This window comes from Anabrus simplex, chromosome 2, assembly GCF_040414725.1.
Source record: "Anabrus simplex isolate iqAnaSimp1 chromosome 2, ASM4041472v1, whole genome shotgun sequence".
Taxonomy (NCBI): domain Eukaryota; kingdom Metazoa; phylum Arthropoda; class Insecta; order Orthoptera; family Tettigoniidae; genus Anabrus; species Anabrus simplex.
The window spans coordinates 984,335,282-984,358,536 of NC_090266.1; the positions used below are offsets into that span (position 1 = coordinate 984,335,282).

At 39.2% G+C, this 23,255-nt stretch overlaps 1 protein-coding gene across 1 annotated transcript in view; it reads left to right on the forward strand.

Moving 5' to 3' along the window:
- Pez (protein tyrosine phosphatase non-receptor pez) overlaps positions 1-23,255 on the forward strand; it is a 923,645-nt gene that overhangs the window by 287,288 nt on the left and 613,102 nt on the right. The window contains exon 8 of the mRNA XM_068226358.1: positions 9,798-9,933. Coding sequence (XP_068082459.1) covers positions 9,798-9,933 — 136 coding nt within the window. The remainder of the gene's footprint in view (positions 1-9,797; positions 9,934-23,255) is intronic.

A 23,255-nucleotide genomic window follows, 5' to 3' on the forward strand; every position in this document is an offset into this window, starting at 1 on the left:
TCCCAGCTCTTTTCTCCTTGAACGTCTTGTCAAAGAATCTTAATCAACCAATACGTTGTTGTTTTAAATCGTCACAAAATGGTAGCAGAGTAACTCACCCGATTTATTTACTGTTATCTTTTTTCAATTTTTTTTCTTTTTTTACTCTTTGTTACTGTGCTCTCTTTTTCAACATGGCAACTTTTTCCAATAATTTTCCACTAAATTCTTCTGATAATTCTTTATATTTACCCCCGATTTCCCAGTCTCTACCTAATCCACCTTGTGCAGATTTAATTACTTTTGATGACAGTTCGCCCTCAGAACCTTCATCCACTATTTGTTCGTCTTCGCATTCTAACACTTCAGATTTATTTGATCAAGACCTAAAACCAAAACTTCCAAGTACCACTCATCATTTACATCCTGAATCTTCTAGGCCACTCACCTCATCGCCTATTTCCCCAAATCCACTCATTTCCACATTACATCTAGAGTTTATTAAACAGTCATTAACACAAGTGCCTCCTTTAACTGATACAAATCCTCGAAATTTAACTATATGGCTATTTTTTGTCCGTAAATTTCTTAAAATTAACCTTGCCCCATTTTCTCAACTCATTAGTTTATTAACGTCTAAAACTACTGGACATTTAACGAATTTTTGGCTTGAAAATATGGCACATTTTCAGGATTGGGCTCAATTTCGCACATGTCTCCATAATTACTTTCTACCTTATGAGGTACGTCATACATTGAGTTTGGAATTTGTCCACCGTCATCAACGTTCTGACGAACCTGTACACGATTATTTAGACTCGCTTCTTACTTTTAGTGATGTTCTTAATATCGCTAATAATCCATCGGACTTAATTTCAATTGTTACATTTTATGCTGTGCCTTCTTTCCGACAACTTCTTCAGATACATTCTCCCCCTACCTCTTTGCTACAATTGTATACTGCAGCACAAGCTGATACGACTTACTCGTATGCAGATATTTCCTACTATGCTCGTGTACCACCACCAGTCTTACCTTCTGCTGCTACCTCTCCCCCGGTGTCATTATCATTACCAATATCTCGTTCTGTTACAGTCAGTAAACCTATTATTTGTTACCGCTGTAGAGGTACAGGACATATAGCTAAATTTTGTGCCTCCCCCATCTCGGGAAACGCCCCCAACCCCCGTCCGTAGGCAGTGGACGCGTTCAAGGGGCAAATCTGCCTAATCAAATACATGCTTTTCATCACGACACCTTTACCACTCGGCAACCTTTTCGATCTTTTACTATTTCTTACACTAAACCGAGCGTAAAATATGATTCTCATTTTTTTGCTCATTACCCAGAACTTCACATATTGTAGTCTTGCTCCACAATATTCCTACTATTGCACTTTTAGATTCTGGTTCAACGACTTCTTTAATTAGTTTAGAACTTTTCCCCCACTATCGGCAGCCCTGAAGATGGTTCTCCGTGGTTTCCCATTTTCACACCAGGCAAATGCTGGGGCTGTACCTTAATTAAGGCCACGGCCGCTTCCTTCCAACTCCTAGGCCTTTCCCATCCCATCGTCGCCATAAGACCTATCTGTGTCGGTGCGACGTAAAGCCCCTAGCAAAAAAAAAAAAAGAACTTTTCCAATCTCTTCAGACTATTTTTTCTCATCTTCAACTTTCTCAGTCTTCCCTTTGTTGTACTTCTGCATCAAATAATCTACTTCAGACCCTTGGCTAAGTCAAGCTCAACTTAAAAATTCAACATTTTTTGTGGCCCTATTCTTTTAATGTTGTAGAAAATTTATCATATCCATTGATTCTAGGATATGATTTTTTTCATCATACTGGTTTGGTACTTGATTCCTTTTCTTCCTCTATTCGTTTCACCTTTTCGGATATTAGGATTCCATTAGTGAATTGTTCTGATTTCCCTCTTTCACATCTTCCTTCAGTTCGTAAGGACTATGTGTATTGTAATCGTTCTCAGTCTGCCCAACTTGATAATTTGTTAGTTGTGCGCGTAGAGGCGTGCGGCTGTGAGCTTGCATCCGGGAGATAGTAGGTTCGAATCCCACTATCGGCAGCCCTGAAAATGGTTTTCCGTGGTTTCCCATTTTCACACCAGGCAAATGCTGGGGCTGTACCTTAATTAAGGCCACGGCCGCTTCCTTCCAACTCCTAGGCCTTTCCTATCCCATCGTCGCCATAAGACCTATCCGTGTCGGCGCGACGTAAAGCCCCTAGCAAAAAAAAAATTTGTTAGTTGAGTTTTCTGATGTTGTAACCTCTAAACTTGGAACCGTTTCCAATTTTCAAGCTCATATTGATCTCACTGATACCACGCCTGTTCGATCTCCCCCGTATCATTTGAGTCCGCCCAGAATGAAAATTCTTAATCAACTTGTAGAGAAAATGCTGGTTGATAATACCATCGTACCTTCCACTTCGGACTATGCCTCTCCCGCGTTCATTGTTGATAAACCTGATGGGTCCTTTCGTTTTGTAGTTGATTATCGTAAAATTAATTCTAAGATCCTCTACGATGCTTACCCCATGCCTAAAGTTCAAACTGTGTTTCAACATTTTTCCAATGCACAGTATTTTTCCCTTTTAGATTTCAATTCGGCCTATAATCAGATACCCTTAGATGATAGTAGCTCTAAGTATACTGCTTTTATTACACCTACCAGGCTGTATCAATTCACTAAAGTACCTTTCAGATTAAACCTTGGCTCACAAATCATGCAAAGATTTGTTGACAATCTTTTTTCTGATATAAAATATCAGTATCTATTTCCATATGTGGATGATCTTTTGAGTTATAGTCCTGATTTTGACACTCATATTAAACATCTTCGTGAAGTACTCTCTCGTTTACGTTCAGTTAATCTTACCATTAATCCTTCTAAAATTATTTTAGCTCAGACTTCCATTAAATGTTTGGGCCATATTCTGTCCAATAATGGCATTTCTGTTGATCCGGATCGGGTTTCTGCAATTGATCGTATTCCTCCACCTAAAAATTTGAAGCACTTGCGAACATTCTTAGGTATGGTTGGTTTTTATAGTAAATTTATCCCTCACTATTCTCACATATCTGAGCCACTTAATTTACTTAAACGAAAAGGCATGAAATTTCACTGGGGAGAACAGCAGCAAACTGCATTTATTTCTCTCAAATCTGCCTTAACCAAAGCCCCTGTTCTTCAAATACCTGACTTTGATTTACCCTTTGAAGTTTTTACGGACGCCTTTGACGTTGCTGTTGGAGGAGTCTTAAATCAAAACCGAGACGGTAAACTTCTTCCTATTGCTTATTTTAGTCGCTTGCTTTCGCCTACTGAATGTAGGTATTCTGTTTATGAAAGGGAAGCATTAGCATTAATCCTCACTATTGAGCATTTTTCGGAATACCTTGACCATCGGCAATTTCTTGTTCAAACAGATAATCAGGCCTTATCCTGGCTACTGAACAATGCCCCTAAAATAGGCAGGACCGGTCAATGGCTGCTCCGCCTTTCTCATTTTAAATTCGTTTCAGGTTATTAAAATTCAGTCGCTGATGCTCTTTCTCGCCTTTTTGACCAATCTTCCTCTTCAACTTTAGATCAGCTTCCTTCTTATGAAATCAATGCGATTTCTTCTCTTATTGATTTTCCATTATATTTTGACTCTTGTCATCAGCATCAATCTACCGATTCTTATTGTAAAGATATTAAGATTTCTCTTTCTGCTGCTAACTATGATGGACTTTTTCAGATCCATAATGAATTGCTGGTTTTTAAACCAACTCCTAAATCAACCCCTAGAGTAGTCATTCCTTCCTCTTTACGTTCGATGCTGTTTCAGTATTATAATGGGTCTCCTACAGGGGGACACTTCGGGCGCGCTAAAACTTATTCTCGGTTGGCATCTCAATTCTTTTGGCCCAATATGCGTAAGGATGTCTTCAATTGGGTTAAATCTTGTACTTTATGCCAAAAACACAAACCCCAGAACACATTGTCCTTTGGTTCTCATTCCGCCACACCTTCTACTTATCCTGTTGAGAGGTATTATATTGATGTTGTCGGATCTATCACTAAATCTTCCCACGGCAATGCATATATCTTTACTCTGCTTGATGGTTTCTTTAAATTTTTAATTTTGCGTCCGTTGCGTACGCTTTCTGCTCAGACTATTATTCGGCTTTTGAATGACCAAATTTTCCCTATTATTGGTCTACCGAAATACCTAGTTTCTGATAACGCTACCGTTTTTACCTCACAATCCTTTTACAACTTTTGCTTTATGAATGGTATTAACAAGGTCTTTACCTCCCCCTACCATCCTCAAGCCAATCTTGTCGAACGATATCATAGAAATTTGAAAGTTCTATTGTCCATTTTTCATTCAGAAGATCAACGCCATTGGGATTCTGAATTACCTGCCTTTGCGCTAGCACTTAATTCTGCCATCAATAACTCCACCTCTTTTTCCCCCGCGAAATTGTTTTTGGGTAGAGATTTGCAAACTCCTTTAGATTTAACATGGGATCTACCTTCTTTGCTCCTTTGCCCCCCTAATCAAGTCACTCAAGCGGAGTGGAAAAGGGCCTTAACTAAATTGCACCAGGCACGGGAGGTCCATCGACGGGTTCATGACCGTGGGCACCGTCCATCAAAATTTAAACTTTTAGATAAAGTACTGTTAAAGAACCATCCTCAAAGTTCCGCGAGTGATCATATATCTGCTAAACTTTGCCCTCGTTGGACAGGCCCTTTTTCAATCATTCGCTTCTCTACTCCGGTTTCTGTATTATTACAGGATGCAAATGATCCTTCCATTGTTAAAAAGGCCCATGTTTCGCAGTTGAAACAGTATTTTCAGTAATTTCTTTCTTTTTTCTTTTCTCTTTTGCTCTACCCAGTGACCCTTCAACCCCACCCGGGTCAACTGGACTCTCCCATCTTGGTGAACATTAGGGAATGTTCCCCTTCTTTTGTTTTATTTTTTTAAATATTATGTATGTGAGAAAAAAAAATTACCCTAGACCATATTGTGTTTGTTTATTGTAATTTTTTGATACCCCCCCCCTTTCCCTTCCTTGTGCCTTTACTATTTGTTTATTTAAACTTTGTTTCTTGCCGAGTCTGCTTTTGTTCCAGCTCCTCTTTTTCTTCCTTCCTCTTCGCCCGTCGCCATTCGTCGGGTCCATCTTGACTTTTCACTTCCGGAATCCTTCGGATTCCTGGCCGGCGGGGGAATATGTAACGATCACTCACCTATTTTCGGCTACCGTCATCTGGAACTCCATCTATGTTCATATACTCGCCGCTACTTCACTCATCTAACTGGCCTTGGACTTTCTCTGCTGCCTCGCCGTGCATTCGTCCTGGTGAACTGCTGACTACACACTGAGTCTCCTCTGGGTTACGTCACCCGCTACGTCAGTGTCCGATATTTCTCGACGTTTTGTGTACTTTTTTCCTGAACTTTCTGCAGCGGTATAAAGGCTTCCCCCACATACTCGGTCTTCAGTCCAGCACTGATACCGAGTGTGGTTGGAGGGTCGTCTGAGGACTTCCCAGTATTTGCTGGGAAGCTCCACTTCTTTTATTTGCTGTATTGGGTGAGCAACAGTGTATTTATTGTATAATTACCACTATTATTCTTCTCCTATGGATTTTGGAGTTATCTTCATTGCTGTGGCCGGTTTTCTTTTAAGCTTGATATGAGTGATATTTTTCCTTAACAAATGAACATCGAGTAATATGCAATTTCAAGAGTTAGTGAGTGATTGAACTTGTGGCCTGGACGGTACAACTTATCACATAAAACTGTTCCTGCATTTGGCAATGTTTATACTCAGGCGACTCCCATTATTGTGATCCCCGTCCTTGGTCTTTCCCGTGCCTTTCTTTTCCCTTTGTTTACCTTTTTGGAAATCTGTGTCCATATTCTCCGAGGCTTATAGGTTACCATGTTCATTTGATTAGTCACATATTATAACTTGTAAATGGTCTAGGGATTCCATTCTAATGTACGTCATTCACGATGAGTGTTTTCTTTTGTGTGTCAGATTACAAAATTTTGAGTTGTAAAATTTAAAATTGATTTCCTTGTAGAAACAATATACTGTTTTGATTAACGTTTTCTCTTCTTCTTATTACATCCACTAACCTCCAATTGGTCCCAGCTCTTTTCTCCTTGAACGTCTTGTCAAAGAATCTTAATCAACCAATACGTTGTTGTTTTAAATCGTCACATGGCATAGTATATTGACAGCTTTTAGAATCTAATCACTTGTTTTTAGAAAAGAATTGCAGCAAGTGTGATAAAGTTAGCATTTCCAAGACCCCCTGTATGCCATTGGACATGATTGTGGTTATCTTTGCGGCCAAGACAGAAACGTGATTTATAACTGAAGACAACACTATGCCAACTGTTGGCCCATTATGACTGTTCCTGGTACCAAGATAGCCTCATCACATCTATATTATGAGGTCAGTGGAACACTTGCTGCAGGGATGAAGGATCATAAGCCAGGTGCACGTAAATGATTACCATTTGCTTGTCATGTAACATGTGGTGTCTTAGTAGCTCATGCTCCTGTTGATCTGGTGCCTATCCGTGACATCTGAATAATGCAGGGGTTCTCGTTCACTGTCGTCCAGGTTAGTTCTCTGTCAGGTTTTCGAGCATGTTTCCCTTCATTTGGACACTTCTGGCATACCTGTTGTATCATAGGTCCATTTCAGCCAACACATGGAACTACAGCCTGCACAGATAACCCACTCTCATGCAGACCTCTCACCTGTAGACAATATTGTTGATATTCCGTATCATGCTTGTTGATGAGGCACGTTTATGAAGCGAATACTTCACGCCACCGCATCTTCCAGACTATTTTATTCACGAATATAGCTTTAGTAGTTATTCCTCCTAATCAATACAATTCAAATTAGTACACAGTTATATATAAAATATGCACATGGTACTAGTTTCGGCCCTGAAATCTTGTGCCTTCTTCAGCCATACAACCGTAATAATATTAAAAAACTAATAGCTTATACAAATGTCTTACAAATTATGCGCACAATCATCTGGCCAATTGTTCTTTGAGTATATTGATGCATATTGAATAAAACATGAGTCTACACTTGTGTATTTAAGTAACTTGCACACATTAAACTTCTTGTAAAACTAATGTAAGTTGGTTACTGTATTGTACGTCATGTTAATGGCACTCCTTGATTGTTGTTGTCTAAAAGAAGTAATATGGGGTTGGTTGATTTCACTATACAAACGTAATTCTCTCAATATAACCATATAAGTTATCTTGTTAGTCTGATGCATTAATACATATTGAGTGTTTTGTAAGTCTGTACGTGATATTATTCGAATAATTTGTGCACGTTAAAGTTTTATAAAACTAATATAAAAGAATTGCGGTGTTGTATGTCATAGATGACACTGCCTTGGTTGTTGTCCATAACAAAGTAAAATTGGATTTGTTGACTTCACAATGTTTAAATAGCATGTGTGGCATTTGATAAATAATATTATGATACTGATGTTACGTAGTGGGTTATTATAATAAATGAAGTCAAATGGTTATTTGTTTTAGAGGGAACACCCTCTCAGTGCTATTTTGTTAGATTCTTGATGGAACATGTTTATGTCTGTTTTATTTCTCTATTTTATTTCAGGAGTACCCAATAAATGTGCAAACACATTTATACTCATAGAAGTCTGTTCAGCTATGAATGGGCCACACTTACTAATTACTGTCTATATACATGCCTTTCTTCCTTAAGACACAGCAGGCGGTCCGGCCTGTTGTTATGCTTGGGGATGGCTATAATCCTTACTGTTACTTCTCCAAGTCTAGTCACCTCATACAGCAGTTGTGTGTAGACCGCTGGATCTGAAAACAGGGCAACGGGCTACACAACATACAATGACTATTCCTTGGTTTGACTCCAGAAACAGTCCAGTAATTTACAAAGTCACATGCAGTGAACAGCTAAACAGCAACAGCTCACCAGTATTCAACAGCAGGACAATACTCACAAGAGCGTTTTTTTTTTTTTTTTTTTTGGCTTTACGTCGCACCGACACAGATATGTCCTATGGCAACGATGGGACAGGAAAGGGCTTGGACTGGGAAGGAAGCAGCCGTGGTGGCCTTAATTAAGGTACAGCCCCCAGCATTTGCCTGGTGTGAAAATGGGAAACCAAGGAAAGCCATCTTCAGGGCTGCCGACAGTGGGTTTTGAACCTACTATCTCCGGAATACTAGATACTGGCTGCACTTAAGTGACTGCAGCTACCGAGCTCGGTAACAGCGAATATTAACACAGGTCCATGTACCCTCATACACACTCATGATAGCAGCTTCCCTCGCTGACTCACTAGGCTTAAAAAGCTTAAGTGCTTTTATCATTTGCTATCAATGAAATTATATTATGGTTTCCTTCTAGGAAATTAAATTTTGATATAAAGGCCAAAGGCAGTCACTTATACAAGTGGAGGCACATCCTTCCCCTAGTGCACCGTCACTGCATTGTCCTACAGAGGAGGCATGTAGTGGTGTCTCAAAGGCTTACTAGCCTCCAACATCTTGGAAAGGTGTAGCAATCCAACTAATGAGCCCACTGCTACACTGGGGCAAAATGCTGGTAGCTTTACGATTGAAAAGGCCTAAAGAGCTTAAATTTTACTTCGTTATGGACAGGAACCAAGGCAGTGTCATCGATGACATACAACACCACAATTCTTTGATATTACTTTTATAAAACTTTAACGTGCACAAATTATTTTAACAATATAAAGTACAGACTTACCTAACACTCAATATGTATTAATGCAACAGGCTGACAAGGTAATTTATATGGTTATATTGAGAGACTTATGTTTGTATGGGGAAATCAACCACCCCCATATTACTTCTTGCAGACAACAACAATTAAGGAACATCATTAATACAGTAACCAACTTACATAATTAGTTCTACAAGAATTTTAACGTGTGCAAGTTATTTCAATACATCAAGTGTAGACTCGTGTTTTATTCAATGTGCACAAATACACTCAAAGAACATTTTTTTCTTCTAGTTCCTTTACGTCGCACCGACACAGATAGGTCTTATGGCGATGATGGGACTGAGAAAGGCTAGGAGTGGGAAGGAAGCAGCCATGGCCTTAATTAAGGTACAGCCCCAGCATTTGCCTGGTGTGAAAATAGGAAACCACGGAAAACCATCTTCAGGGCTGCCGACAGTGGGGTTCGAACCTACTATCTCCCGAATACTGGATACTGGCCGCACGTAAGTGACTGCAGCTATTGTGCTTGGTCAAAGAATAATTGACAGGATGATTTTACGTGCATAATTTGTAAAACATTTGTATAAGCTAATTAGTTTTATAAAATTAGCATGGTTGTATGGTTGAAGATGGCCCAAGATTTCATGGCCAAAACTAGTACCATGTGTGTATTTAACTGTGTACCAAATTGAATTGTATTGATTAGGAGGAACAACTTAAGTTATAGTCATGAACAAATTATATCGTCAATATGGATCATGAAGTTCATAAATTTTGATCTCACAGTCAATATGTCAAGTAATCTCTACTGGACTCTGTATACAGGGGGTGGTTTGCCCATGACCAATCAAGTGCAGAGGACTGTATGAACAATCTGATTAGCCTGAAACTGATATCGTTTATGTACCTATTTCCAATATCAAAAAGAATGTCTCATTTCTTTGTGGTGTAGCAATTTCCATTTTCCTTGTGTTTATGTCAAAAATGACTTTATTTCTTTTACTCCTTTCAGGTGGAAGGATATTACCAATGTGGTTAATCACAAACGCTACTTTGGGATTGAATGTCAAATTCCTGAGGATACTGTGCAGTTCCAATTTTGTGATCCAGAATCTGCCAAGTATGTGTGGCGAATGTGTGTGCATCAGGTGAGGTCAAATAGACAAAAATAGATATCATCCTTAGAAAGCCAGATTGTCGTAAGGACCAAAAATGTAATTTCATGGGAGAGAGAAGAAAACTGTTATCAGAAAATTATTTCTCTGTACACATCATACATTCAACTTTAAAAATGGTCCTGTGAAATGAATTTGAAAAATGTTTAAATTGTTTTGTATATTACACTGTTAAAGTGCAATTTATTTTACACAATTGCATTTAAGACAATTTGTTGGTCAGTAAATTGTAACACAATATAATTATGACGTCACTTAGGGTACAACGTTTGCAATATTTTGCACATATTTAGTTCTATTTTCATCATTTAAAACCTTATCTGAAAGATTACTGAGCTTTTTTAGGCTACTTCACATTAGCCGGACTGCATTCTTTGTCATTACCCGGCCAGGACCGGGCTTGAGACCGGCTCTACAGCTACAGGCGGAGTTAACACCCTTAGGAAGGGAGAATGTTGAAAAAGAGTCTGTACCAGTATAGCTACTCGATCCACTGTATGCTACAGAAGGATGACGTAGGTGAGGGTGTGGACTGGGAATGTAGGAAGGTGTTTAGGATGTTGTACTGTCGAGAGAGAGCTTACAGGTAAGGTCTTCACTTTGAAGAGATATTACTCAATAATACCTGCACGACGTAACTCTTGCTCTATTTCAAAAATATCTGCTTTATACTCTATGAAACCATCATCTTAATAGGCTTTTAGCATTTGCAAATATTTTACGAGTAGACTGATAGCAAAAAGTGTTGAAATCTTCTTCTACTTCATCTTGCATCTCTTCTTGAGATGTTTGCACGGCAACAGAATGTATATTAGGCTTAGAAAATGAAGTAAAATCATAAAGCTCTAATGACAAACATTGAGAATTATTTTTCTTCTTCTCCTTTTTCTTTATTATCACTATTATCATCGGCATCCTCATCCTCATCATCATCATCATCATCTTGCTTCTCTATCTCGAAATGTGTGCTTAGTAACAGAACTTGTTGCAGGCCTAGACAACAAGGGAGAATTAAAAATCTCTCGCAGTGGTGTACTTATAAAAATAAATTAGTATTTGCTTGAATATGGTTGAGCTCTTTATATTTTCTTCTCAATGAAGCTACATTACACGCGGCTTTGTGACGATGAGCGTTGTAAGCATTCTTGAACTCTCTTGTACGATGTTTGCATTGAAAAATTATCATACAAGATATCGCATGACGTCTCTTGTGATAGCCTCGGGGAAATGTTTTTCCACACTCTTTGCAAATATAGCTAGAAATGGGTTGTTCCATGATGGACTTTATCTTCTGCTAACAGATTCTTCTTTAAAAGAAACAAACTAAATTTACTAGACACTTGCTACTTTCTACTTATAACGTAATACAAAGCTGTGTACATTAGAAGAGTAGCCTGTAGTAGCTTTACGACGAGAGGTCTTACCACGATGTGAACAGCTTGACGGTTAACAGTAAACTAACACAAAAAGTGAATAACCTATCTTGTATACCTTATACAGGGTGGGTGGGGAGATTAGAAGGGATTGTCAAGGAAAAGGGAAGGAAGCGGCCGATGATTGGTTCAAATGGGTAATATGTTGATATATTTCTGATGAAATCGAGCCTCCTGCATCGATTAACACCTCCACCTCCTCACCGACTGACCTTCCTTACGCCAGCCCGTAGTAGGGTTACTGAATAACCATGGCTTATAATTTCTCTTTGTGCATGGGAGGTGATGGAGTAATGCGTGTTTTGGAACAACTTTTGTAACTTCATCTGCTCTTGCAATGGTATATGTCAAAAAGTTCTAGAAACAACTTTTCAATTTGTCAAATTTGAGGGCTTAAATGCCAAGGAGCCAGACATCTCAAAAATGGTGTGTCCTAGAGCAAAACTGACATTTTCTGTGGCCCCTAATCGTGAAACATGTCATCTGATCTCACTATCTAGAACACTATGGCATAAGGTAAAGGCAGGGGTTTCCAAATGGCAGCCCGCGGGCGAGCCACATGTGGCCCGCGGGCGAGCCGCATGTGGCCCGCGAAGCCATTTTTGCGGCCGTGAGAGCACTGTACGAAATAATGTGAAGAAAAGTCTCAAAAAATATTTAATAGCTCGTTCAAAAGTGTTAATATTTACACATTTTATAGACCCAAATCACAACTAATTATTCTTTAATACTAGTTCCTCTTTTCAAGTATTCAGTTGTTCTCAATAGATAATTTTTTATTTTAAATATTTTAAAATCCAAATTTCAAGTAATAATGTTATTATTTTTGCGTCCCACTGACTACTTTTCATGGTTTTCGGAAACGCCGAGGTGTCAAAATTTTGTCCCGCAGGAGTTCTTTTACGTTCTAGCAAACCTACCTACACGAGGCTAACGTATTTGAGGACCTTCAAATACCAGTGGACTGAGCCAGAATCTCAGCGCCTCAACCATCTCGGCCACTCAGCCCAACTCCGAACTTTTATGCAAATTTAAAATAATGTTTTAAGCATTACATTTGAACTATGCATATTATTTCATAATGGTGTTTCTGTACTATTTGCAGAATTTTAGGAAAATTGGCCTATTCAAGTGTCACAAAGTAACACAAAAAGCGAATAACCTATCTTGTATACCTTATACAGGGTGGGTGGGGAGATTAGAAAGGATGACCGGACTGAGCCAGAATCTCAGCGCCTCAACCGTCTTGGCCACTCAGCCCGACTCCGAACATGACTAAGGTTTCCAAAATGACCCTCGAGCCCTTACAAATTGGAAACCCCTGTTATAAAGTGATAGGTCCAACGGTTCGGTTGCTACATAGGCCCTTTGACGTTTTTTCTGCCATGAAAATTGTACTTCTTGCTCAAGGACACACCGTTTTTGAGATATCTGACTCCTTGGCATTTCAGCCCTCAAATTAGACAAATTGAAACATTGTTTCTAGCTCTTTTTTGACATATACCTTTACAAAAATAGATGAAGTTACGCAAGTTGCTCCAAATCATTCATTGCTCCATCACCTCCCATGCACAAAGAGAAATTATAAGCCATGGTTATTCAGTAACCCTACTACGGGCTGGCGTAAGGAAGGTCAGTCGGTGAGGAGGTGGAGGTGTTAATCGATGCAGGAGGCTCGATTTCATCAGAAATATATCAACATATTACCCATTTGAACCAATCATCGGCCGCTTCCTTCCCTTTTCCTTGACAATCCCTTCTAATCTCCCCACCCACCCTGTATAAGGTATACAAGATAGGTTATTCACTTTTTGTGTTAGTTTACTGTTAACCGTCAAGCTGTTCACATCGTGGTAAGACCTCTCGTCGTAAAGCTACTATAGGCTACTCTTCTAATGTACACAGCTTTGTATTACGTTATAAGTAGAAAGTAGCAAGTGTCTAGTAAATTTAGTTTGTTTCTTTTAAAGAAGAATCTTTTAGCAGAAGATAAACTCTATCATGGAACAACCCATTTCTAGCTATATTTGCAAAGAGTGTGGAAAATCATTTCCCCGAGGCTATCACAAGAGACGTCATGCGCTATCTTGTATGATAATTTTTCAATGCAAACATTGTAGAAGAGAGTTCAAGAATGCTTACAATGCTCAACGTCACGAAGCCGCGTGTAATGTAGCTTCATTGAGAAGAAAATATAAAGAACTCAACCGTATTCAAGCAAATACTGATTTATTTTTCAAAAGTACACCTCTGTGGGAGATTTTTAATTCTCCCTTGTTGTATAGTTCTATTACTAAGCACACATTTTGAGATAAAGAGAAGCTAGATGATGATGATGATGATGATGCTGGTGATAATAGTGATGATAAAGAAAAATGAGAAGAAGAAAAATAAATTCTCAGTGTTTCTTTGCCATTAGAGCTTTATGATTGTACTTCATTTTCTAAGTATAATACACGTTCTGCCCTGTGCAAACATCTCAAGAAGAGATGCAAGATGAAATAGAAGATTTCAACGCTTCTTTGCTATCAACCTACTCGTAAAACATTTGCAACTGCTAAGAGCCTATCAAGATGCTGGTTACACAGAGTATAAAGCAGATGTTTTTGAAATAGAGCAAGAATTATGTCGTGCAGGTATTATTGAGTAATAGTTCTTCAAAGTAAAGACCTTACCTGCAAGCACTCTCTCGACAGTACAACAGCCTAAACACCTTCCTACATTACCAGCCCTCACCCTCACCTAAGTCATCCTTCTGTAGCAATAGTGGATCGAGTAGCTATACTGGTACAGACTCTTTTCCAACATTCTCCCTTCCTTAGGGTGTTAACTCCGCCTCTAGCTGTAGAGCCGGTCGGAAGCCTGGATAAAAAGAGGAGAGGCACCCTAAATACTTTAAAAAATGTAAGCCCTTTTTTCTCTTTTGCCACTTTGCCTCTTTGCCCATTTGCCATGTAGCCCTTTTGCCATTTGGCCCTTCTGCCCTTTTGCCATTTCGCTCTTTTGTCCTTTATGAGGTCGCGTCCTCGCAGAGGGAGTAGAGTACGTGCTACACTTCTGTAAGACAGGCTTACAACCTCTGCTGATGTGTTAATGGCAGTTTCTACCTTTTAACATCCCAGTTGGCTTGTAACTCTAACACCTGCATACCTCCAAGTTTTAACTAGTTGATGTTAGCGCTCTCATAAAGTGAGTAGAGTACTGGCTACACCTCGATAAGACAAGATTATAACCCTCGCTGTGGTGTTAATAGCTGTTTCTACCTTCTAACATCTCAGTTGGCTTGTAACACTAACACCTGCATATTTCCAAGCTTTGAGCGGCTATCTTTCCTCGAGAGCCCTAGTGCAACTCTCCCCAGGTTAGTCCCATCAGAGCCTATGTATACGCAAGAGCCCCTGTGCTAGACTGGTGTTAGGAAGGGCATCCGGTTATGAGGATGAAGGCCCCGCATTAGCCCAATACAGGAAAAGGCCTAACACAGCTCTCCCCAAGTTAGTGCCACAGAGGTGCCAACTATTACAGATTGTCCGTAATGATTACGGATTTCACTTCGTCATTACAGCATTACGGTCAAAGGGGAAATTATTATGGAAAAGCAACATTGTCACGATAAAAATTAATAAAGGAAAGAAGTAAAAAAATGTTCAATCCCTTAGAGCATTACTGGTCAACCCTCCTCATTTCAGTGTTTGTAGGTTGGCAACTAAACATATTTGACAGTTATTTGGTCGTCACTTCCTTTTGTTTCCCGCGAGCGTTGTGAAATCATGGCCAGCTACATAGATATACGCTGCTCTCTTAGCTAGAATGACGCATCAAGTCGGCCGTGAGGTAGACTTTACTCCTTGCTATTCGCTACTCCTTGCTCTGCTGCAGTTCTCCATTGTGCGCATTCGGTGCGTAGAACGAGTGGTATATTTAGCGCATTCTAATTATTGAAAAGAAGTGATTGGTTTTGTAAAATGAAGTGGAGCAATTGTCAAATTGCATCTTCTTCTAAGAAGACAGCAGTGTTACAGAAATATAGAGACGGTAACACAAAGGAATGGCCATACCTACTTGCTTCTCGTGTTAGTGAAAACCACGTGTTCTGCAGTGTGTGTTCGTGTGATTTCTCTGTGGCTCATGTGGACGTGGTGATTGCAGACGACACATAGAATCCAAGAAACATCACCCATACAGTGAATCAAAATTACAAAACCAGTCTGTTTCATCGTTCTTCGTAAAATGTAATGAAACTGCGGTGACGAATGCCGAATTGCTGTTCACATCATTTCTTTTGGAGCATAATATTCCGTTGTCAGTTTTAGATCACGCTGGAAATTTGCTTAAATCAATGTTCCCTGACTAAAATATCTCAGAAATATGGTTGTGCAAGAACGAAAACCTCTGCTTTAGTTCAATACACGGCATCTGAGGCAAAAAAGGAAATAAGTGAACTTTTTCAAATAACGCCTTTTTCTTTGGCTACTGATGGTAGGACGGATTCAAGTGCAGTTAAACTTTATTCTGTAGTTGTCTCTTTCTTTAATACTCATAGAGGCCAAATATCAACTCTTCTATTATCATTGTTAGAGAGTATTGACAAAACAGATGAGGGAATTTTCTTTGTTATTAATAGTGAATTGTCTTCTTTAGCCATTCCATGGGAAAATTGCATTTCTTTTTTCATCTGACAATGCATACACAATGATAGGGGCAAATAAAAGTGTTGCCAAATTTGTGAAGGTCAAGCATTCTTCTGTTTATGTCCCAGGTTGTTCATGTCATCTCATACACATCTGTGCACAAAAAGCAGCAGCCCAATTACCAGTCAATTTAGAGAACGTTTTGGTTCTTTTATATTACTATCTTGATAAGAGTTCTAAAAGGCAAAACACGTTGATAGTTTATCAGGCTGTTTGTGGCACAGAGGGTCACAAAATTTTGAAATATGTTATACCCGTTGGCTCTCACTTCTTCAGTATATTGATAGAGTTCTTGAGCAGCTTTGACACTCATGTTTTGTATTGAGACCCACCATAAAAATGAGACCACCAAGCAGTTTGAAACTATGAAATCTTTCATACAAGACCCACACACAAAACTGTTTTGCTACTTTCTTCAGAGTACACTTCCTGTTTTTAACTCGGTGAATATATTTCTGCAACAAGATGCTCCAGCCATACATCTTCTTAGGAGGAAACTTACTGGTCTTTTAACTGACCTATTGGTCAGATTTGTTCAGCCATGTTCTATTCAGTCAGAATCTACCTCCCTTTTGAGTGTTGAATTCAAGAGGAGGAAATACCAGAAAGCCAATGAGGACTCGGTACTTGGAGCAAAAGCTAGGGCATACTTGAAAGATAATGGCTGTGATGAAGAGATGTTTTATAATTCTGTAAGAGAGTTTTACATGGCAGCTTTCAGTTACATTATCAGGAAATTTCCCCTTGATGATGAATTTCTTCATCATGCCGAAGCTGTAGACATCTCTCTCATAATGAAGGTTTCCTATAAATCTCTTGAATACTTTGTTCGAAGATTCCCAACTTTGGTCAAAGAAAGTGAACATGACAAACATGAAGAGGAATTTGCAGTTTACCAGTGTGATACTTTCCCAGAATATATTGTACAGGGACATAACTTTGATGTGAATTGGGGCAACATTGCAGTGGACAAATTAAGTATAAAACCTTAAGTAAGTAATGAGCTTGCATCCGGGAGATAGTAGGTTCGAATCCCACTATCGGCAGCCCTGAAAATGGTTTTCCGTGGTTTCCCATTTTCACACCAGGCAAATGCTGGGGCTGTACCTTAATTAAGGCCACGGCCGCTTCCTTCCAACTCCTAGGCCTTTCCTATCCCATCGTCGCCATAAGACCTATCTGTGTCGGTGCGACGTAAAGCCCGTAGCAAAAAAAAAAAAAAAAAAAAAAAAAACCTTAAGTAACGTTGTATTTGCAGTACTAAGTGTGCCTCATAGTAACTCTCCCACAGAAAGAGTTTTCAGTGTTGTTAGGAAAAATCAGACAGAATTCAGGCCTACATTAAGTACATCCACACTGGAGTCACCTATGGTTCTGAAGACGAAAATGTCATCTCCGGGGGAAGTATGTTTCAAGGAAACCTACACTAAAAAGCAGCTGCTGGGAATGAAACAAGCTACACATAACTTTTTATTGCAGAACTAACAGGTAATGAGCAAATTTTATTGTGTAATACGATATACTATAGAATGGATTGCTGAAGGAAAGCTCAAACGGGGTGTTTTGGATTTGACTTGTAAAATGTTTATAACGCGGGGGGGGGGGGGGGGTGCGCTAAAGTTATGAAGGGTAGCTGTTTAGAAGGATGAGCAATAGCTCAGCTCCTTAAACTTAGTCTAATAAAACCAATGTGCAGCAGCCTTCTTGCCTAGTAGCCCTTGCCTCAGTTCTCAAAAGTTAGGCTGGTAAAACTAATAGGACCGAGCTCGATAGCTGTAGTCGCTTAAGTGCGGCCAGTATCCAGTATTCGGGAGATAGTAGGTTCGAACCCCACTGTCAGCAGCCGTGAAAATGGTTTTCCGTGGTTTCCCATTTTCACACCAGGCAAATGCTGGGGCTGTATCTTAATTAAGGCCACGGCCGCTTCCTTCCCACTCCTAGCCCTTCCCTGTCCCATCGTCGCCACAAGATCTATCTGTGTCAGTGCGACGTAAAGCAACTAGCAAAAAAAAAAACTAATAGGTCATAAGTTACAAGTTGTGAGCCCCTGAGGCAGCCCTCTAGTTGGGTCTATACAAATAGAATATAGCAGTCATCTTGCATAGTAGCCCTTGCCTCAGTTCTTGAATGTCAGGCTGATAAATCTAATAGGTCATAAGTTACAAGTTGTGAGTCCCTGAGGCAGCTCTCTAATTCGGTCCATGAGAATACAGTATAGCAGCCATCGTGCATAGTAGCCCTTGCCTCATTTCTGAAAGTTAGGCTGGTAAAACTAATAGGTCATAAGTTACAAGTTGTGAGCCTCAGAGGCGACCCCCTAATTAAGGTCTGTACGAATACAGTATAGCAGCCATCTTGCATGGTAGCCCTTGCCTCAGTTCTCGAATGTTAGGCTGATAAAATTAATAGATCATAAGTTACAAGTTGTGAGCCCCTGAGGCAGCAGTGTAGAGTTAAGCCTATAAGAACAATGTATTACTATTAGCTCCTGGTCCATCTCCTTAAAGTTAGTCTCATGTAACCAATATATAGTGGCCATCTTGTCTTGGGAGCCCTAGCACTAGGAAGTTGCACAGGGCCGCCATCTTGCGCATTAGAGCCTAGGCTGTCTCCTTAATTCCTATGCCTTCCCTGCGCTAGCTTTCTCCGTAAGAGCCCATGTATAGCCGCCATCTTGCGCAGTACCCCCACACCAGCTCCCAGGATTTAGTCCCATAAGAGTCTGTGTATAGCCGCCATCTTGCGCATTAGCCCTTGCACCAGCTCTCTCGTTTTCCCTCTACTGCTGCTGTCTAGAAAAAGTGAAAAAACCCACAGATCTTAAGTATATATCTCAACAATGAAAAAATAAAACAGACTAATTTAGTGAAATATTTGGGGATGTTAATCAACAGCAGGTTCAGATTCAGTACAACATATAGCTGAAAAGTGTACGAAAATTATATACGTCTTGTCAAATTCAGCTAAAATTGATTGGGGATTGCGTTCTGATGTAATGAGTATCATTTACAAAGGAGCAGTACTTGCATTGCTCTTGTATGGAGTTCCTGTTTGGGTAGATGCCTTAAATACAAGCTATAATGTCAACAAAAATGAGTTACAGAGAGTAGTAAATATTAAAGTTACGAAGGACTTCAGAACGAGGTCATATGAAGCGTTATGCATACTAGCTGGAATAACTCCGATTGATATTAAACTTTTGGAAATGACAAATTATTACAATATAATGAAAGGAAGAATTAAACATATGAGAGATATTACTGAAATTGGCTCTACAAAGAATTACAAAAATTGACCTCACCCAGGTGAAAGCATAATAGTAGAAGACAAAAGTCTATCAATCAATCAATACTGATCTGCATTTAGGGCAGTTGCCCAGGTGGCAGATTCCCTATCTGTTGTTTTCCTAGCCTTTTCCTAAATGATTTCAAAGAAATTCGAAATTTATTGAACATCTCCCTTGGTAAGTTACTCCAATCCGTAACTCCCCTTCCTATAAATGAATATTTGCCCCAGTTTGTCCTCTTGAATTCCAACTTTATCTTCATATTGTGATCTTTCCTACTTTTATAAACGCCACTCAAACTTATTCGTCTACTAATGTCATTCCACGCCATCTGTCCGCTGACAGCTCGGAACATACCACTTATCACAAAGTTTATACAAGGAGTAATTTTAATGCCACCTATTCAATACAATTTATTCCACTATAGTGTGGTTAAATACACGTGGAAATTACCAAACATTTGAAGGGTACGTGTTTCGCCCGCTATTTATTGGGCATCATCAGCCTCAATCAATCTTAAAACACGTACGGTCTAAGGAGTCATAATAACATACGTAAAATGTATTGATGAATATTTAACAAGTGTTAATACTGTGGATGCAAAATATTTACAGTACAAAAATATTGAATAAAACAGAACTTATACTAAAATAACTTTGAAAAATTGAAATATTCATCTAAAAGTAATTGTCACACATTATTTTTAAAAAGTAATCCATGTCTGACACTGAAATGGATCTTTTTGATGAAAAGCTTGAACAATATATATTACATTTGAAAAACAGAATATCAAAAATAAGACATCACAGGATAAGAACAAGACGATTAAAAGATACAGATACAGTTCGATGCTCTTTAGCACTTCACGACATACTACGATTTTTATCCAACTTTCCAAGATGTCTTAAACTATACCGCCTCCAATTCAACTACATATTTCCAACCTTATTTTAAATATTGACCTCAAACATGAGAGTTTAAAATATCCTGGATCTGGTGCTGGTGAAGCCATATGAGCTCTCTAGAGAAACTGAAGTAATAGATGGTATTAGTGGTCATGAAGCTGTTTTTGTCGTAGTTAAAAATAAATGTGAAAGAAAGGAAGGTCTTAAAAGTAGGACTATTAGGCAGTACCATATGGCTGATAAAGCAGGCACAAGGCAGTTTCTAAAAAGTAACTATGATCGGTGGAAAACGGTAAATAAAAATGTAAACAGACTGTGGGATGTGTTGAAATGAAATGGCGTATGGCTTTTAGTGCCGCGAGTGTCCGAGGACAAGTTCGGCTCGCCAGATGCAGGTCTTTCGATTTGACACCCGTAGGCGAACTGCGTGTCATGATAAGGATGAAATGAAGATGAAGATGACATTGTCCCAGTGCCAGCGAAATTAACCAGTTATGGTTAAAATTCCCGACCCTGCTAGGAATCAAACCCGGGAACCCTGTGAACAAAGGCCAGCACGCTAACCATTTAGCCATGGAGCCAGACTCTGGGATGTGTTTAAAGCAATTGTTGAGGATTGTGAAAACAGGTTTGTACATTTAAAGGTGGCAAGGAATGGTAAAGACCCACCTTATTATAATAGAGAAATAAAGAGACTAATAAGGAGGTGCAGATTGGAAAGAAATAGAGTTAGAAATGGCTGTGGAAGTAAGGAGAAATTGAAGGATCTCGCTAGGAAATTGAATCTACCAAAGAAGGCAGCTAAGGATAACATGATGGCAAGCATAATTGGCAGTCATACAAATTTTAGTGAAAAATGGAAGAGTATATATAAGTACTTCAAGACAGAAACAAGTTCCAGAAGGACATTCCAGGAATAATTAATAAACAAGAGGAATGTGTATGTGAGGATCTTCAAAAGGCAGAAGTATTCAGTCAGCAGTATGTAAAGATTGTTAGTTACAAGGATAATGTCAAGGTAGAGGAGGAGACTAATGCTAAAGAAGTATTAAAATTTACGTACTATAACAATGACATTTACAATAAGATACAAAAGTTGAAAACTAGAAAAGCAGCTGGAATTGATAAGATTTCTAAGGATATACTAAAGACAATGGGTTGGGATATAGTACCATATATGAAGTACTTATTTGATTATTGTTTGGCTGAAGGAGCTATACTAAATGAATGGAGAGTTGCAATAGTAGCCCCTATGTATAAAGGGAAGGATGATAGACATAAAGCTGAAAATTATAGGCCAGTAAGTTTGACATGTGTTGCATGTACGCTTTGGGAATGCATTCTTTCTGATTATATTAGACATGTTTGTGAAATTAATAACTGGTTCGATAGAAGGCAGTTCGGTTTCAGGAAAGGTTATTCCACTGAAGCTCAACTTGTAGGATTCCAGCAAGATATAGCAGATATCTTGGATTCAGGAGGTCAAATGGACTGTATCGCAATTGACCTGTCCAAAGCATTTGATAGGGTAGATCATGGGAGACTACTGGCAAAAATGAGTGCAATTGGACTAGACAAAAGAGTGAGTGAATGGGTTGCTATATTTCGAGAAAATAAATCTCAGAGAATTAGAGTAGGTGAAGCTTCATCTGACCCTGTAATAATTAAGAGGGGAATTCCTCAAGGCAGTATTATCAGACCTTTATGTTTTCTTATGTATAAAAATGAAATGAGTAAAGAAGTTGGATCAGAGGTAAGGCTTTTTGTGGATGATGTTATTCTGTTGACATTAATGCTTTCACTGCTTGATTGTGATGTGATGGTTCGTTCAGCTTCCGCTTCGAGCGCTAGCGTTGCCACGTCTTGGGGGCCATCTGGTGATGAATGAACGTATCATTTTCCACTTCTGTTATAACGTCCAAATTTAAAAGTGTCATTGTGTAAGAAGCCTTTCTCATGGACAGTCAAGATTTCTTCTGAGGACGCAGAGCACAGTTCCCTGCGAAACGTTGAGAATTACGCCTTATTTTCTTGACACGGCATAAGCCCAAGAGCCTATATAGTATCATGATGTTATTCTGTATAGAGTAATAAATAAGTTACAGGATTGTGAGCAACTGCAACATGACTTCAATAATGTTGTGAGATGGACAGCAGGCAATGGTATGATGATAAACGGGGTAAAAAAAGTCAGGTTGTGAGTTTCACCAATAGGAAAAGTCTTCTCATTTTTAATTACTGCATTGATCGGGTGAAAGTTCCTTTTGGGGATTATTGTAAGTATCTGGGTGTTAATATGAGGAAAGATCTTCATTGTGGTAATCACATAAATAGGATTGTAAGTAAGGTGTACAGATCTCTGCACATAGTTATGTGAGTATTTAGGGGTTGTAGTAAGGGTGTAAAGGAGAGGGCATATAAGCCTCTGGTAAGGCCCCAACTAGAGTATGGTTCCAGTATATGGGACCCTCACCAGGATTACTTGATTCAAGAACTGGAAATAATTCCAAAGAATAGCAGCTCGATTCGTTCTGGATGATTTCCGACAAAAGAGTAGCGCTACAAAAATGTTGCAAAGTTTGGGCTGGGAAGAACTGGGAGAAAGAAGACGAGCAGGTCCGTTAATGGACATTGTAAATTTTCCTGCTAACTCATTCCTGGTTGCCAACGTTTTGACCCCGTTTGGTAAGTTGGGCTCATCTGTTGGTACATAGCACACCCACCAAGACGCATGGCTAGTGCATACCGTGGAGGTCACTGCATAGGCTATATGTAGCCACCGGCAGTCCTAATGCACTATGAGAGTCTTTATCTCATTACCAAAAATTGATGCCTGCTTGGCCATTATATGATATAGATGTTGATTCCCATGGGGATCCTGAAATATTTGTCCCGAATGAGTAAATTTGTAATACGAATGTAAATGGTCTGTTATTGGACATTATAAATTATCCAGCTAACTCATTCCTGGTTGCCAGAG